General features: G+C 33.4%; 1 protein-coding gene across 1 annotated transcript; it reads left to right on the top strand.

Moving 5' to 3' along the window:
• Positions 1 to 8,776: 8,776 nt before the first annotated feature.
• LOC149551589 (L-gulonolactone oxidase 3-like) lies at positions 8,777 to 13,114 on the top strand. The gene is made up of 3 exons (XM_089787105.1): positions 8,777 to 9,609; positions 9,699 to 9,954; positions 12,017 to 13,114. The coding sequence occupies exons 1-3, from the start codon at positions 8,920 to 8,922 to the stop codon at positions 12,844 to 12,846; spliced, it is 1,776 nt and encodes a 591-aa protein (XP_089643231.1). The 5' UTR covers positions 8,777 to 8,919; the 3' UTR covers positions 12,847 to 13,114.
• Positions 13,115 to 17,507: the final 4,393 nt, after the last annotated feature.

The following is a 17,507-nucleotide window of genomic DNA, read 5'->3' as shown; positions in this document are numbered from 1 at the left end:
TTTATTTTTGTTCCTATTATGTTTAGTTTTTATGATGACAAATAATTTCAAACAAGGAGGGACTCATAGTGGATACATTTACATCTTTTTCTGCCTTAGTCATTGATTAGTTCTTTTTAAACATATATGCACTTGAAGTAAAAATATTTTCAACCAAGAAAGAGAAATATGGAAGCAAATAATATAGCTTTAACACTGTCGCATTGTTAAGAAATTAAGATTCAAGAAGGCATATACTAAGCTTGCTTCTATTCGCAGATTTGTCTCCAAAGATTCAAGGGAATAATGGGATGTCATATCTTTTTTGGTCTGAACTTGTTGCAACACAACACAAATGGCAACCTATCTAAGGGTTTCACTTTGGCTTGATTAAATCATTTTGCTAAGCTTACTACACTAAACTGAGGATATTCAAATGAACTCAAAATCTTTGTTGTTGTTATGTGTCCGAATGGAATGTATTATATATTTTTTTTTATTTTGGTGCTTGAGATTGACTCCACTAGTACATACATTTGGTAAACAGTTATTTTCTGCATTCATACGCTAATTAATTGAAATTGTAGAAGCTACTTTGAACTTGGGAATATTTGGTTGAGCTTAATCTTTATTGTAGTCATATCCTTCTAGGCCAGAAGAAGCAGCCAATAACCTATCCTAGGGCTGTACATGTAACAGTTAAAGAGGATGCAATGCTACCCCTAATTGTCGAACATTGAAGAATTGCCCAATCCATAGCCCTTAAATAATGTTGACCAAGTTTAGATTAGAAACCTTATTCAACATGCTTTCACTTATTTTTTCTGCTTCAGCTTCTACATTAGCATTCACATAGGGGATAGGAGCCCACAACAAAGATGAAGATTGTCGATCTATGGTGGAAGTTAATCAGTCAGGAGGAGTTCTTAAACCATATTTTACGACCAACAAATATGAAGTGCCTCACACCCTTGTAAGTATTTCAATATTCTTAGCTTCTTTGAGGCATTCTATAAAATAGTTCACATGCCTTACCTATGATTTGACATTTTGCATGCATCCTACACTCTCTCATCCGGCTGATGATGGATTACAGAGAGTGATATGAAATGATGATGCTAAAAAACACACACAATCAAATCCAAAATGAACTTGCATTACAAACGGATTGTGGAAATGTGATATTATTAATTTTTCATGCATGTCTACTAGGATAATCACAACTTAAACATATATAGAATCTATATATGTTTAAGTTGTGATTATCCTAGTAGACATGCATGAAAAATTAATAATATCACATTTCCACAATCCGTTTGTAATGCAAGTTCATTTTGGATTTGATTGTCTGTGTTTTTTAGCATCATCGTTTCAGATCACTCTCTATTATCCATCATCAAGATGAGAGACTGGAGGATGCATGCAAAATGTCAAATCATAGGCAAGGCATGTGAACTATTTTATAGAATGCATCAAAAAAAAATGAAAATTTTTACCAATTCTTTGCAGTTTTCTACGAAGGATTGGTCAAAATTTTGACCAATGCTTGGGTGTTTTCTACGAAACATTGGTCAAAATTCAGACCAATGCTTGGTAGAAAATTGTCAAGCATTGGTTGAAATTTTGACCAATACTTGGTAGAAACTACACCAGGAATTCTGAAAGTTTCGACCAATGTATTTGTCAAAATTTTGACCAATGCCTGGCAGCTTTCTACCAAGCATTGGTCAAAATTTTGACCAATGCTTGGTAAAAATTGCAGCAAGAATTTTAAAAGTTTTCGACCAACATATTGGTCAAAATTTTAACCAACTAGTAAGTTGGTCAAAATTTCTACGAGAAATTTTTTGACAAACCTGCGTCAAAATTTTGACCAATATTCATCAAAAAATGAGGTCAAATGTACTAGTGACAACATCACATGAAGTTCAAAGCTAAATAAGAAAATGATTTCAAATAACAAAATGTAAGTGATTCAAAGGAATCCCTATTACACTGAGAGAAGCCAAAAAACAATAGAAAAGATGTTCAATTCAATACATTAAAAATAGTGAATGCATATGATAAAACTCAAACTGTTTTCTCAGAATCTAACAAGAATTAACCTATCATAACTGATGTCATTGTCTATTTCTATTGAACTAATGAAATAAATCATTTCACATTGCATAATATGTTTCTTGGTTTCTAACTTATCCTTAGTAAAATCTAGCTTGCAAAGCTGCTACTAGTTCTTACATTAGGTGTTTTTGAATCCTTCTTTCTGACTAATGAACCATATCTATTTTGCAACTCACTTAGATTTTCCTATAGATAAGCCTACCCTCCAAGATGCTTAGTATTGAATTTGGGGATCACCAAAGCTTTCTTTTTTAACAGGTCTTGTCTTTTTTCTTTGGAGCTGGTGACGATCCTTTTAAAGAAACTTCCAATTGGAGGAGTAGTTATGGGTGAATAATGTTTTGTTAAGTCTATCAGAATATTCTTGGTACTAAGAACATTTTTCTTAGTCAATGAGCTAAATCTTTTTCAATTTTTATTCATAGCAGTATGATAATCCATATTCTCCTCCTCAATTAGGCTTTCCTCCTCAATAGGAAAACATCCAATATGCTCTTCAACTTACTTTGCAAACAAGTAGGAGTCTATGTCCAGGGAATTTATGATAGTTATGTAAAATAATATTCCACCTGCAGGGGTCAATGAATATGAATAATCAATCTCTGATGGATATCCCTTCCCCCAGCATTTGATGGAGTTTGTTGAGTGATCACTACAGTTTGAGGAAAGATAACCTCATCGCGCATCAAATGGTGTGTAATTTCTGCACTTCAACATTTGATTTACTAGAGTGAATGAGCGAAGAGCATTGTGAAAATTTGTAGCTTCCTTATCCCTATTCACAAGGTTATCCATTTCTTGGCACTCTATAAGATTTTCTACTATTGTGTAAGTCTTCCCCATTTTGAATCCCTATGATATTTGTATTTCACGTAGGGACCCTAATCTTGTGCTTGGAAAAGGATTTACATGACTAGTTGAATCAACAACATTTATTGTTGGGGGAAACCTATGCTAAGACTCCATCATGCCTTGCATCCAGGGAATGTCTCAAAAACCTTTTACAAGTCTATCATTTGCAACTTCACATAGAAAATATGCTCCAAAACTAGACTATAGTCCAAATTGATTGGAAAGCTTCTTATTAATTGCAACCGACTCACTTAAATCACATTGACCCAGTTCTGTAACCACATTTCTTTTCATTGAAGGTGTCCTTTCAATGTCACATTTGTCCATGCCACCTAGCCTCTTTTGGAAAGAGAACTCTGAGATGTAGCTCCATGTCATTCTTAGATCTCTTCACCTACTTTACTTCTATTTTCATATGATGGCTAGAGTTTGAAGCCTCTTTGATAGCAAAAGAAGCCTAGGTGTTAAAAGCACTATTTTCTTTTTTAGTAATTCGACTAGTTGTTGTAATTACAATGACCTTTTCCAATAGTCATCACTTACATAACACAACTATCATAATAGCATGCAATTATGATGGCTAGTCCCAATGGATGAACGTTGCTTCCACAACACAGTTTTCACATCAATGTCACAAGTGCGACAATAGACTGGAAGCTTAAGACATCATAATTACGATGATGTATTGTGAGAATTATGATGTCATGAACATGAAATCTTGTCCCTTCCTTCTTCCAAGTTACGACAATGTCATCCATCGCTATTATGGTGGATACCCTTGCTGTCACAATTTATGATAGCAAAATTTTGACGGCCATCTAACGGGAGTTAATTCGTGGTTCTGTTGCTAGGGCAATGGGTAGATGTTGCAATTGTGACATTTTGTCATCTCAATTTAGGTCCAAATGTAGTAGTGCATTTATCAATGTCATGGAGTGTATGAGTCAAGGCCAAAAAGTATGAAAATCAAATTAGGCAAACAAAAGTACCAGAATCTAGAAGTAAGTCTTGCACACTCTTCATCTTTGATTAGCACAAAATAATGTAGAAGGTTAATAACCCAAATTGGTACATTTGTATTATAAATTTATAACTTGAGGAACAAAATAAAAATGTGTGTAATTTCTATTCCATGGTGTCCATCACAACAAAACAACAAAGATCAATGCATCATATTTTAACAACATATCGAAAACATGTTTGAATTACCAACAAAGGTACCCACACATTGCCAAGTTAGACATTCTATTGATTTGATACTAGGAACCCCATTGCCTAGTGAGTCAGTATATAGGAGGTCAATTCTAGAAAATGATGAGATAAAAAGGTAGATACAAGAATTAATTCAAAAAGGACATATCCACCCCAAGTGCATTTCCCTACAGTAGCTCAATTGTTCTTGCAAAGAAAAAGGATGGTACATGGAGGCTTTGTATTGATTACGGATCATTGAATAAGATCATTGTAAAAAATAGATATCCAAATCCTTGGATAGATGATCTCGTAGACCAGCTTAGAGGGGCAAAATTCTTCACTAAAATTAACTTGAAATTTGGACCGTACCATCAAGTACCAATTGATCCAACAAATATATGGAAGCTTTCTTTTTAAATCTAAAGACCTAGACTATTTGAATGGTGGTGATGCCTTTTGGTCTCACAAATGCCCCAACCACATTTATGAGGATGATGAATGATGTTCTTAGGCCATTGACTAACTCATTTGTAGTTTTATATCTGGATGATATTCTAATTTTTGTAAAAATTATGAAGAACATCTACCACATGTGGAAAGAACATTTGCTACATTACAAGACCATGGACTCTATGCAAATAAAGAAAAATTTTATTTTGGTATGCAAAGTATTACGTACTTAGGATATGTTATTGATAGTGAGGGTGTTTATGTTGATACTTAAAAGATCTAGGTAATTAAAGATTGGCCTACTCCAAGGAATCTCATAGAGTTGTGTAGCTTCTTGGGGTTAGCTAACTTTTATCGCAGATTTGTGTTTGAATTTTCACATTTGTCTTGGCCTCGAATCAATCATTATGAGGAGGTGTGAAAGTGAAAATCAAGTGGACAGGTTCAAAACATCAAGCATTTGAGGAGTTAAAACAAAGGTTATGGTCTGCACCAATTTTATCCTTTCCTGATTTATAACAGTGTTTTGAAATACAAATTGATGCATCAAAATATGCCTTGGGAGTAGTCCTCATGCAACATGGACATCCAGTTGCCTACCAAAGTGAGACTTTTTCTAATACAATGCGTAGATATCCCACCTATGATAAAGAATTATATGCTATTGTTCAAGCTTGCAAGAAATGGAAACATTATATATTGGGAAAGCAGACTATCATCCACACAAATCACAAACCCCTTCATTTTTTGCAAACACAAGGAAAATTACAGAATGATAGGCATCAAAGATGGTCAACTTATCTTCAACAATTTCATCTCAACATTCATCATAAGAAAGGAAGCACCAATAACGTAAAAAACTATCTGAGTAGGCCTCCAATTGCAAGAATAAGTATGCTATTAGAATCATGTGGTCAACAAACATAAAATTGGGCCCACTAGTATGGACATGATCATGAATTTCCTGATGTTTATACTTAGCTTGTGGAAGGTAAACATGTGAATGATTATTACTTGCAAGATGGAATGCTTTGCCGCTTTGGCCAAACATAAGAAGTTAATATGGGAAGCTCACTATAGTAAGGTTGTTGGTCATGAATAGGTAAGACTACTGCTATACTACAAAGATATTTTTACTAGCCAAAAATGAAAAATAATTTGATAGAACACATTGAAGCATGTACAACATGTGCCATTACAAAGTTTCCAAATTGCAAAATGGGTTTATATTTACCACTTCCTATCCCAAATAAACCTTGGCATTCAATTTCAAAGGATTTTATGTTTGGCCTTCCTACCACTAAACATGGGCATGATTGTGTATATATTGTAGTTGATAGATTTTTTAAAATGGCAATCTTGGTGGCTTGTAGAAAGGCAATATTTGCAAAAGAAACTACAAAACTCTTTTTTGACCATGTTTTGGTTCATTTTGGGCTACCAAAAAGCATTATTTCAAATAGGGATAGTAAGTTTCTTAGTAAATTTTGGTCTTCATTATGGGTAATGATGGACACAAAATTAACAAAGTCTACTGCTTTCCACCCTCAAACAGATGATCAAAGAAAGGTTGTTAATCAAATAATTATTCAAATCTTGTGTATGTATCACTCCAAATATCCTCATACATGGGATGAGAGCCTTCCCTATGTATAACATAGCTACGACAAAGCAATTCATAGTTCAATTGGCCATAGCCCATTTGAAGTTTGTCTCAGATATTAACCCTTTGCACCAATAAATATTTATATTCTTGTTATGCAACCTGACTTGGTGCCATGCTTGGATAAGGAGAAGGACAAAGAAATGAAGTATAGAATTCATCATTTGCAATAGCAAGTTCATGAAATTTTGGAGCAAACCACTGAGAAGTATAAATAGAGGCATGATGAGCATCAAACTCCTCATAGTTTTCAAGTTGGGGATAAGGTATGGTTGTATTTCCAAAAGGAACACTAACAAGACCCTCATAGGAAGCTTCATCCTCTTTGCTATGGTCCCTATAAGATAATAAAGAATGTTAGTGAAAATGCATTTGAATTTTACTTGCCTCCATTTTTGGGTGTTCACCTAGTCTTCAATGTAGAACTGTTGAAGCCATATTTCCTCATTTACTAGATATTGTAGATGTTGCTGAAGAAATCAGTCATACAAAGTTGAATCCAAAAGTTGTTAATCAAAGTCAAAGTGATCAAATTGTGGAGGTTGTCATGAAGAATTTGAGGAACCAAAAAACCTATTTGTATCATGTGGCAAAAGCAAGACAATTTGTTCAACAGGTGAAATGGCTTACATGTGAACAAATCAAGCTTCATTTTCTACATCTGATGTAAAATATGGATGAAATGGGGCCCATTTCCTGTCAAGGAGGAAGGAATGATCAAAACATAGTCCAAGAAGATGTTGAGGATGTTTTTATAAGAAAACATGGGAAAAATCTAAAATTTATTTTTTCGGTATTTTCTATGTTCTAGTCATTTGCATTTTCAGAGAACTTTGAGGCATTTCTGGGCTTCGACAATGCAACTACACCTATGGCTTCGGAAACTGAATGTAAAAATTTAGAAGATCTTTCTGTAAATTCTGACAGTTCATGATTTTGTGCTATGAGTAGAAAGTTATGACTTCTACAAGTAGACATAATTTTGAATATAGATTTTTGTAATTTTTATAGTTGTTAGAGCTTATTTTGTAATTAATTAGCTTGTGGGCATTTCATTTTTATTTCCAAGGGATAATGGTGACCCTTGGGATCCATAAAACTTGTAAAAAAAACTATTTTTTCAAAATGAATGGATCACTTTTTGACTTTCAGAACATCTACTATTACATTTTAATTGCTTTCAATTTAGTCACAATATCGCAGGTTCTACACCAGGTATTGTAACATGAAATCCTAATTCAAATCAACAATGGTAAATTGGGAGCCTCTTATATATAGAGAAATATCAAATATTAATAAAAAAGAGAGGAGTTTTGAAATTAAATGCTATATTCTATCTTAGATAATTTTGATCGCATTGGTGATCTTATTACCAAAATATTATGTTTCAATAAATATATTTTATAAAAAAAATTATCATCAATTCTTTTTAACCTCCACAAAATATAATAATTTATCTATTAAGATTATTCTATTTATTTATTTATTTATAATTTTATGATTTTATCAAAGATTTTATTTTTATTTTAAGAAACTATTTGTAAAATTGTACTAGGTTATTACTATTTTTTGACTAATATATATGTACACTATCTTTAAGACTATAGTAATTTGGTAATGCTTGTTGATTACCATTTTTATTATATATCAAAAATATCTGTCATACTATTGATGTACATTTTTTTCATCTTAGTTTTTCCTTTTTTTCTCATTAAATGAGACTATTATTGTATTTGTCATAGGCAATATACTATTGCAATAGTTTTACTTAAGTTGTGATTAATTTTATTTATTTCAACCAATTACATTTCAATATTTTTATTTTGAAGTTCCTTTTTTTATTTTTCTAATGTATATATGAGAGATTTTTAATTTCTAAAATCCTTAAAATTATTTTACTTCAATTCTATTGCCTCATACCTTTGGGATCTTATAGGGCGGATTTCCAGAAAGCATACTCATATTATGAGACAATATTTTCGGTAAGAATATATGAAAATATGAAATAGATCAAACATATTTTAATACATTTTCAAAATATCAATACTTTAAATGCTAACAATTTATAAAAATAGAATGATTAATTTTTAAAATTATAAATTGAATATAAGATTTTTAACATCTCAAATATTATAAAATATTAAAACTATAATTAAACTATATTATACATTATCAAAAATTCAAACAAAGTCCCACTACATATCAAAAATACCTATTTTTATTTCTCATTACATGTATGACATCGATCCAACAATTTTTCCTTGAACCCAAAAAAAAAAAATCTTCTTATAACGACCATCACATGGATCCAATAATTTTCGTTGAACCAAAAAAAATATTGAAAAAAAAACTCAACCAGGAAGATTAATATTTTAAAAAAAATTGAGCCAAGAAGATTTAAATCCAAGAGAAGGAAAAGAAAGTCAAAGTCTTATTATATTAGCATGTGAACCTTGGACATCCGGGAGAGCAGTGTGCGTAGATTACAATCATCTTGTATTCATTTACGTTTCACATTGGAGCGTGCCTTTCACTCTCACCTTCCAATCCAACACCCGTGCCGTACAAGTCTATTCCGCTCTCCTTCCCGACACTATACGAACCCCTTCTCATCTGCCTTCGGCTTTTCACAAACCCTCGTCCCCCACATTTCAAATATTATGTTTACATTCGCCGATGGAAGCAAATGCAGATTTCTTCTTCTTCAGCTCCTACTGCTGCTAGCCTGTAAATCCCTCGCCATGCCACCGCCTCCGCCGGTCACCTGCAAAAATGGAAACTCCTCATGCACTGTGCGCAGCGCTTACGATCCCTGGCCCGACCGGATAACCTGCAACGCCTCCGCCGCCTTCTTCCCCACTTCAGAAGATGAGATTCTCCGGGCAGTTGCCTTCGGCTCCCGGAATAAATTAAAGATGAAGGTCGTCACCGGATTCTCCCACACCATTCCCAAATTAGTCTGCCCGGGTTCTGGCGACGGCGCCGGAATAATTATCAGCACTCGTGACTATAACAAAGAGATTGTGGTGGACAGAGATCAGATGACGGTTACGGCCGACAGTGGAGTTGGATTGCGGCAACTTATTGACGTTTTGGCGGCGTCTGGATTAGCCCTGGCGGCGGCGCCCTACTGGGAGGGCCTCAGTTTGGGCGGGCTGCTTAGCACAGGGTCACATGGGAGCTCCCTCTGGGGCCGCGGGGGGGCTCTGCATGAGTACGTTGTGTCCGTCCGATTGGTCGTTCCGGCTTCTCAACGGCTAGGATACGCCAGAGTCGTTACGCTGAGGGAAGGAGATCCCGATCTGAATGCTGCGAAGGTGTCTCTTGGCGTTCTCGGGGTCGTATCGAAGGTTGGCTGATGACTTGGATTTTTGTTCGTTGAATTTGGTTTTCTGGGGTGGGGGATCTGTTTGAATGACGTGGATTTACACGTGTGCAGGTGACGGTTAGGGCGGAGGCTATGTTCAAGAGGAATGTGACGAACGTGGTGAAGGAGGATGGGGATATGGACGAAGCAATGATGGGGTTTGCAGGTGCGCACGAGTTTGGGGATATGACGTGGTATCCTAATCAGCGCCGCGTGGTGTACAAGATGGACGATCGCGTCCACGTGGCGGCGGAGGGAGACGGCGTGAATGACTTCATTGGCTTTCGCTCCACTCCGATCCTCGTCAGCTCAGCGCTCAGAACGACGGGTACGTCTGCTATTTCTCTTGTTTTATGTTTTGCCTTCCCTCGCTTCAATTTGAAAATTGGCCGTTGCTCACACACGCTTGACGGAATATTGTTATTTTTTATTTTTAATTCAACTTTCGAACTGCTATTTTGACTTGTTACTCTATGCCATATTATTGAGATGTATGATGTATGAGCCGAGAATTATGTTCTTGAAATGGGTTCTTAGTTTTTACTTCATAATAATATTGTAAGTTTTAAATTTAAACTGTTGGAATTTAGAACTTACATCTTTTGTTTTTAAGTTTGAAAAAATATAATGATTATTATATTGTTGTTTGGATTTTTGTATGTAGTTTATTTATAAATCTATTGACTTAAAGTTATGAAGTTATTAATTTATACGAACTGATTTATCATGACAATGGCATACTTAGCATTCATTGCATCTAATAAGGGTGAAGCACTAAGACCTCTAGAACGATCATGGGTTCCAATATTATTTGACTTGAGTATTCATAATTATGAAGTGTTATGTTGTATGAACCATTCACTATAAAACACATTTAACTCATTGATTGACAAATATAAGGTATTTTTATATAGAATGTTAAATTATGATTATTCTTATCATTGATTGATAAATAGAAGTTACTTTCCATAGAATGTCAAATTATGATTCTTAATATCATAATTAAACAATGTAGTTATTGAATGAAACCTACATGTGTAGATCTCTCATTAGTGTGAATGACCACCTTAATATTTATAAGTGGGCATCACTTAAGTACACTTGATCATGAAGTTTTGGCCAAGACCAAGTCCACTTATCTTGTTACTCCTATTTGCAAAAACTTGGAAAAACATTGTGTTGTGAACTATTTATCACATAATCTTTTTAGCTAATCAATTAATTAATAATAAGTAGTTCTATGATTGAATAATCATCTTAGAAATTTCAACGTTTCACTCTTATGACTATCATTATCTATAAATGATATAAGTGTTACATAAATCATTGATTCTCGTATATGATATAAGTTCAAATAAACCATTTCTCATTAATATGGATTAATGACTCAAAATTATCTAATTGAACAAAAAATCATTTAATAGTGATCAAATCGAATTTATTTTATTTTAAAAAGTAAATTCAATTGAAAAAGTGATAGCTTTAAAAACTCCTCCCAGTTTTAAATTGATTATTTTCTCAATTTAAAAACTCCTCCCGATTCAAATTTAACTTTTTCCCCAATTTTAAAAAACTTCTCCCAATTTTCCCCAATTTAAAAATTCTCCTCCCAATTCAAAATTGATTGTTTTCCCAATTAAAAAAAAAAATCCTTCCAATTAGCAATTGATTGTTTTCTCAATTTTAGAAAACTCCTCTCATACAAAAATTGATCGTTTTCTCAATTTAAAAAAAAAAATCCTCCCAATTTAAAAATTGAATTTTTTCCAATTTCAAAAACTCTTAAGGTCCGTTTGGTTCCTGGAAGATGATAGGAATTGGCTTTTTCAAAACTCGGATTTAAAAATTTGTACGTTTGTTTCAAAATTTGCAAAATGGAATTAGCATACAAGACTTCCAATTTTGCCTCAAAACCAGGTTTTGCAATTTCCTAAAAAAAGTAGGGATTGAAAATCAAAACCTGATTTTGTTTTTTAAGGAGTGTAAAAACAGTAGATTGGACTACTTTTTGAAATTTGCCTTCAACTCCAAGCTTACACATAAAAATGTGTCTTCACACGCATCTTCCAAGTGGAACAAACGGTTTCAATAAAATCTCAAAAATCGGAATGAAGATATATAAAACCCTGATTTGACTAAACCAAGGTTTGTAGAAATCCAAATTTTGTAAATTCCACGAACCAAACGGACCCTTAATGAAGAATTGATTAGTTTCCCCATTAAGAAAAACTCCTCCCAATTCATAAATTGATTGTTTTCTCATTTTATAAAAAAAATCGAATTGTTTTCTAATTTGAAAAATCTCCTCCAGTTAAAAAATTTATTTTTTTCCCAATCTTAAAAATTCCTCCCAACTCAAAATTGACTGGTTTTTCTTCTTCCGAATGCAGAGAAGATGTTGGAGAAAGCAAAGAACAGCGCAGGAAAATGCAAAGAGGCCAAACTGATCGTCGACTCGAAGCTCGCACTGGCAAACGGACTGAAAAACAACGATTTAATTTTTACAAAATACCCCGTGGTGGGATTTCAGAACAAAATGCAGACATCCGGATCCTGCTACAAATCATCGCCTTCCGATCTGATCAACGCCTGCCCTTGGGACCCCCGAATCAAAGGCCTCTTCTTCTACGAGACCACCGCCATATTCAGCATTTCCAAAATCAAGGCCTTTATTTCAGACGCGAAGAAATTGCGCGACATGGATCCCCAATCTGTGTGCGGAATAGAGCTCTACAATGGATTTCTGATGCGGTTTATCAGAGCATCCAGCGCCTATTTGGGGCAGCCGGAAGATTCAGTCGTCATCGATTTCAATTATTTCCGAGCGGATAGCGCAACGACTCCGAGACTTAACGAAGATATATGGGAGGAAATCGAGCAAATGGCTTTTTTCAAGCACGGGGCTCGGCCTCACTGGGCTAAGAACAGGAGAATTGCCTTCCATGGCGCCGCTGCAAAATATCCGAATCTTCCGAAGTTTCTGCGAGTAATGAAGAAATACGATCCGGACGGTCTTTTTTCCAGCGACTGGTCGGATGAGATTGTGCGGGGGATGAGAAGGGAGGAAAAGGGGGAGGGGTGCGCGTTGGAAGGGCTTTGCATATGTGAAGAAGATCGGCATTGCGCTCCGAGCCAGGGGTATCTTTGCAGGCCTGGAAAAGTATATTCCGATGCTCGGGTTTGTCGATTCCACGGGGACAATTTCCCTACCTCTTTCTAATATAAAATCCCTTCTACAGAAGAAAAACGCGAAAAGGAAGAAAACTACTCTCGCGGTGCAAATGTATTCCAAGTACTGCCCATCAATAAACCGACCTACTTATATGTTTTTGGCAATCTTGGATCGAATATTTCGTAATTTTACCCGAGTAATTCTATCCGTCCTTTCATGGAACTGAATCCCACGGTGCATGATTATTCTGCTTTATTCCCTAATTCTGTTGCATGATTAGACTCACTGAGATTTATATATTTATTTATTTGTGTCATCTACCAACTGTTTATGAGATTTTTTTTATTTGATTCCCATCTTGTTTTGTAAGTCTTATTTTCCCAAAGTAAGTCTTATAATTATTGTACTTGCTGTAGGCTCATTTGATTTAGACCCTTTTAGCTCCTTCCATATTGATTTATTCTGGACTACATTTTTGAATAGTTAGTATGTTTAATTAATATTGACATTTCTATAATTAAAACTTTAGAAAATTTTCTTCAGATCATTACAAATTTACTATACACATTGTATTCGAACAATTTATTGATTCTATAATGAGCAACAACTGCTAGCAAAAATAAGCTAAGTAGCCCCATGGAAACATGCTCTTATCTAGGAGGTCTTGAGTTGAATCTACTTAAACTTAATAAATAATATTATTATTGTTTATGATTTTTTTAAACATAATTAATAATCAACAAGTTAAGTTGACTGATGGTAGACAAATACCTAACCATAGTCTACCAATTAGAGATTAAAAACTGTAGTAATTTTCAATTATCTAAACAAACATATTTATCTAACATTCTTTCATTTGAAAGCAGATTTTTATAATCTGTAAATAATCTTAGAATGTCTGTGGATTCAATTGTATCATTATTTTTTTCATCAACATTTCAGATCTCACTTTCTGATCCAAGAATCAATAAATCTTTGATCTAAAGTAAAATTGTTTAAAATAACTCATAAGATACATTCTTTAAAAAATATGTATTTAGTTTATAAAATGTATAAGAATTTTACAATCAAAATTTAAAAATATAAATCAATTATTAATAACTATATATTAACATTTCAAATCATATTTTTAGTCAATTATCTCCATAAAAATATATTTGTAAATAATAAAATTAAAAGATTTATTGATGAATTAGCTTGGACGGATGAATTACTTTTGATGAACGCCAACAAATCATACATTCTTCCCTTTAACTTCAAGAAAGTAATTGCATGACATCCACATTAAAGTGGTGGTCTTAATATATTGATATATATTCATTCTATTTATTTATTTGAACATTAAAGTGGTGGTCTTAATCTATTTATATGTTCATTCTATTTACAGCTAGGGAGTACTCAACACGAAAAATGCCTACCAACCAAATAACAATGAAGGAAAACCTTTTGCAACTTGCTCGATTATTTTAGTGCTTGCATGATTCTTATAACGCCTCATAATTTTATTTTGCATGGCAAAGCCATAAAGTCAAGCATGGCAGGTTTTCTAATAATGTTCCACTTTCAAGACAATATGATTTTTTTTTCTAATAATATATCACTTTCAAGACAATATGATTTTTTTAACTAATAATGTCTCACTTTCAAGGCAAGTATGAATTTAATTTATAAGTAGGTGAATACCTTCACGTGTATTGGAATATCATTTCTATACACCATCCTCTTCAAATAAATTTATGTTAGATATTTTTGTAATGGAAATGTAGTGGGAACAAATTGTGTTGTGTTTATTTACTATTAATTTAAAAAATTTAAGATTTTAAATATATAAAAACTGTCTCATTTAATTTGATTGGGTTTATCTCATTTTAGAAGTTATTTTTTTCTTATGATTTTCAACTACTTTATGCAAGTTAGTATTTGAACTCATGTTTCTTATAATAATAACATTAATTCTTATGCTTACATGCACGTGTACATCAGTTGTCCCTTGCAAATTGAAGTCCTCTTTTTATGATTATCTTCTTTATGGACTAATCTTATGGTAGGAATAAGTTTTATAGTGTTTGGATATGTATGTGTGTGTTACATCCCAATTTTGGGTTTAATTATAAATGTTCCTTTATAACTATTGAAGCTTCATGCAAAGTTGAGTGATTGGTTAAATTAGTTATTTGTTATGGTTTCATGTGAAAATGAAGTATTGGTTATTCGTTATGATTTCATGGGACAATGAAATAGAGGTCAATCATTATGATGATCTATGAATTGAAATGGATGGCTAATATGATCATATGCTATGATGATTTCAACTTCAAAAAATTATGTTACCATGATAAATTCTCACTTGCAAGAACATGGGGAAGAGGTGGAAGCATTGGCAAAGAAGGAATTGGACACGTGAGCACCACCTATCATTGGGGAAGTAGGTATGAGTCCTAAACCACCATGGCTAAAGGTAAACAACTATGCAAGAAAGAGTATACTTTAGACAACCATGAGCTAACTAGATTAATATGTGTGTATCAATAAATAATAAAAGCATTCACTTAAACTTGAAACAAACCAAGAACAATTGCAATATGTGTTAATTGAGAAAAGTATCATTAAAATAAAACATAAGAGAAAAATTATTGGTTTGCGCCTTATATCAATGATTTAATTATTATTTTCATCCTTATGTCAATGCCTTATAACTTGCTATTATTATTATTATTATTATTATCATCATCATCATCATCATCATCATTATTATTATTCCAACCTTGGCAATGGTTTTATTAAATTATCATGAGTGAGCATATTTCTATGTTCTTTCATCAGACCCTTATATTGTTCAATGGTCATTTTAATAATATTGCCACATATGTGTCAATGGCCTTTGGTTGTAACTCCTTTCCACCTTCATACTTTCTTGCTTGTAACCAAGCATGCAACCAAGTAAGGAAAAGATCTATTTTGTGTGGTGGTTCATTTTGAGAAGCATTAATAAATGTCATGATAGAGTTATTAAAACTTTATACTACTTCCATTGCATTTTTAGTATTGTTTTACACAATCTCAAATTGCCTGTGAATCCTTCATGCTTTCTCACGGTCAAACACAACTACTACTTCCATTTGCCTCAAATTACACTTTCACCTTAAATATTGAATCAAGCATCATTGTAGTGTAACCATTCCATCAAGAATTATCTTGCACATATTTTCCATTCAGTTTCAATTTTTCTTCTAGAAGATACAAACACGCAAGTGTCGTAAGAGGCCCAAGCGACTATTTTCAATACTTCTCTACTCTATGTTTGCAACTTTGGTCTTGCTTTCACTAGCATTGCTTAAAGAGTGACTAAGAATTCAAAGAAGCAACATTATAGTCAGGTCATGAAATACTTCTGCTTATTTATGCTCTTTAAAATTGGTATTGTACATATTAACCTAGAATTAAGAAGGAAATGCTAGCATTGATAGAATTTTGATCTAAAATGATCTATTCATTTTCATTCATGTGTAAGATTTGTAAATATGCTCCAGATCAAGCAAATGTGGCAACCTATAATAACATCTTCTTTTGAAATCTATTGTTTAACTTGGAGTAAGATACAACAATGCAATATTATATGAAGGTAACTATTATATACCATCTGAGATAAGAAAACAATAATCTTATGAAAAATTGGGAATAAATTGCAAGTATCATGAATCTATTGTTAAGCCATAAGCCCATGTCGAGTAGAATGCAATTGGCTGTGATTATACAGTGCTTAGACTGTCACCCCAATAATTCATCAAGGAGGGCTAGGAAGGTCAAGATGAAGGGTGTGTACTTATAATTATTGAACCATAGGTTATCCCTACATGTTAAGAGAAAGAGAACAATAACTAATAAACACATGTTAAATCCAAGTAACCTAACTAGTCAAATCATCTTATGGTGGTCTAAGGGTATGAATCTTTTTGTCAAGTTGGTTGTGACATGACACTCTAATACCAACATGCCCAGTGGCATGATAGGGTGTCCCATACTTAATCCTAGGTAGGGAGGGTCTATAGTTGGGAGGCTAAGCCCTTGACAATGCTTCTCCTCTCCACCAGATGCCAAGGCTCACACAAACATAATATGCATTCAACTGTCTTCTAGTAATAGGTATTTTACTTTTATGAATTATAAATTTCAAGTTGAAGATATGTTAGATGGTTAATATCGCATAATCAATTATTTTGTTGTAGCCATTGATTCTCTTCCATCTGAATATGTAAAATTGTTGTTATAATTGCCTTCTCATGATCATGAATATGAAAAAGTAACTAACTACGTTCAATGATATGATAGTTGTTAGTTAACACTATGAAAAATGAGATATTTCATATGGTATTAAAAATTTGGATTTGACACTAAACCTTGGGCTCGTCATTATTTTCCAAGAAACTAATTTAAGTGTAATGTTAACTATGAAGGGATGAAAACCCAATTTACTCCTCAAAAGAAACCCCACCATCTTGTATTCTTCTTTCCGATTAAGAACATGCCAAAATATGATTACTCTTAAACCTAAAGATTATGAGACTCTAGCTCATGCCTTGCTCTAGATCAAGAGAGAAAGAGTCAGGTGGACTCCTGCCAAGAGAGTGGATATTAGATCTGAACTTATAAAAACTTGGTATGCTAAACAAACTGAATTGTAAATGATTTATCATGAATCTTGTAAAGCG

Source organism: Cupressus sempervirens, chromosome 6 (assembly GCF_028749045.1).
Source record: "Cupressus sempervirens isolate cs-2001-9-10 chromosome 6, ASM2874904v1, whole genome shotgun sequence".
Lineage (NCBI taxonomy): Eukaryota > Viridiplantae > Streptophyta > Pinopsida > Cupressales > Cupressaceae > Cupressus > Cupressus sempervirens.
This window is presented reverse-complemented; position numbering and strand designations above follow the sequence as displayed.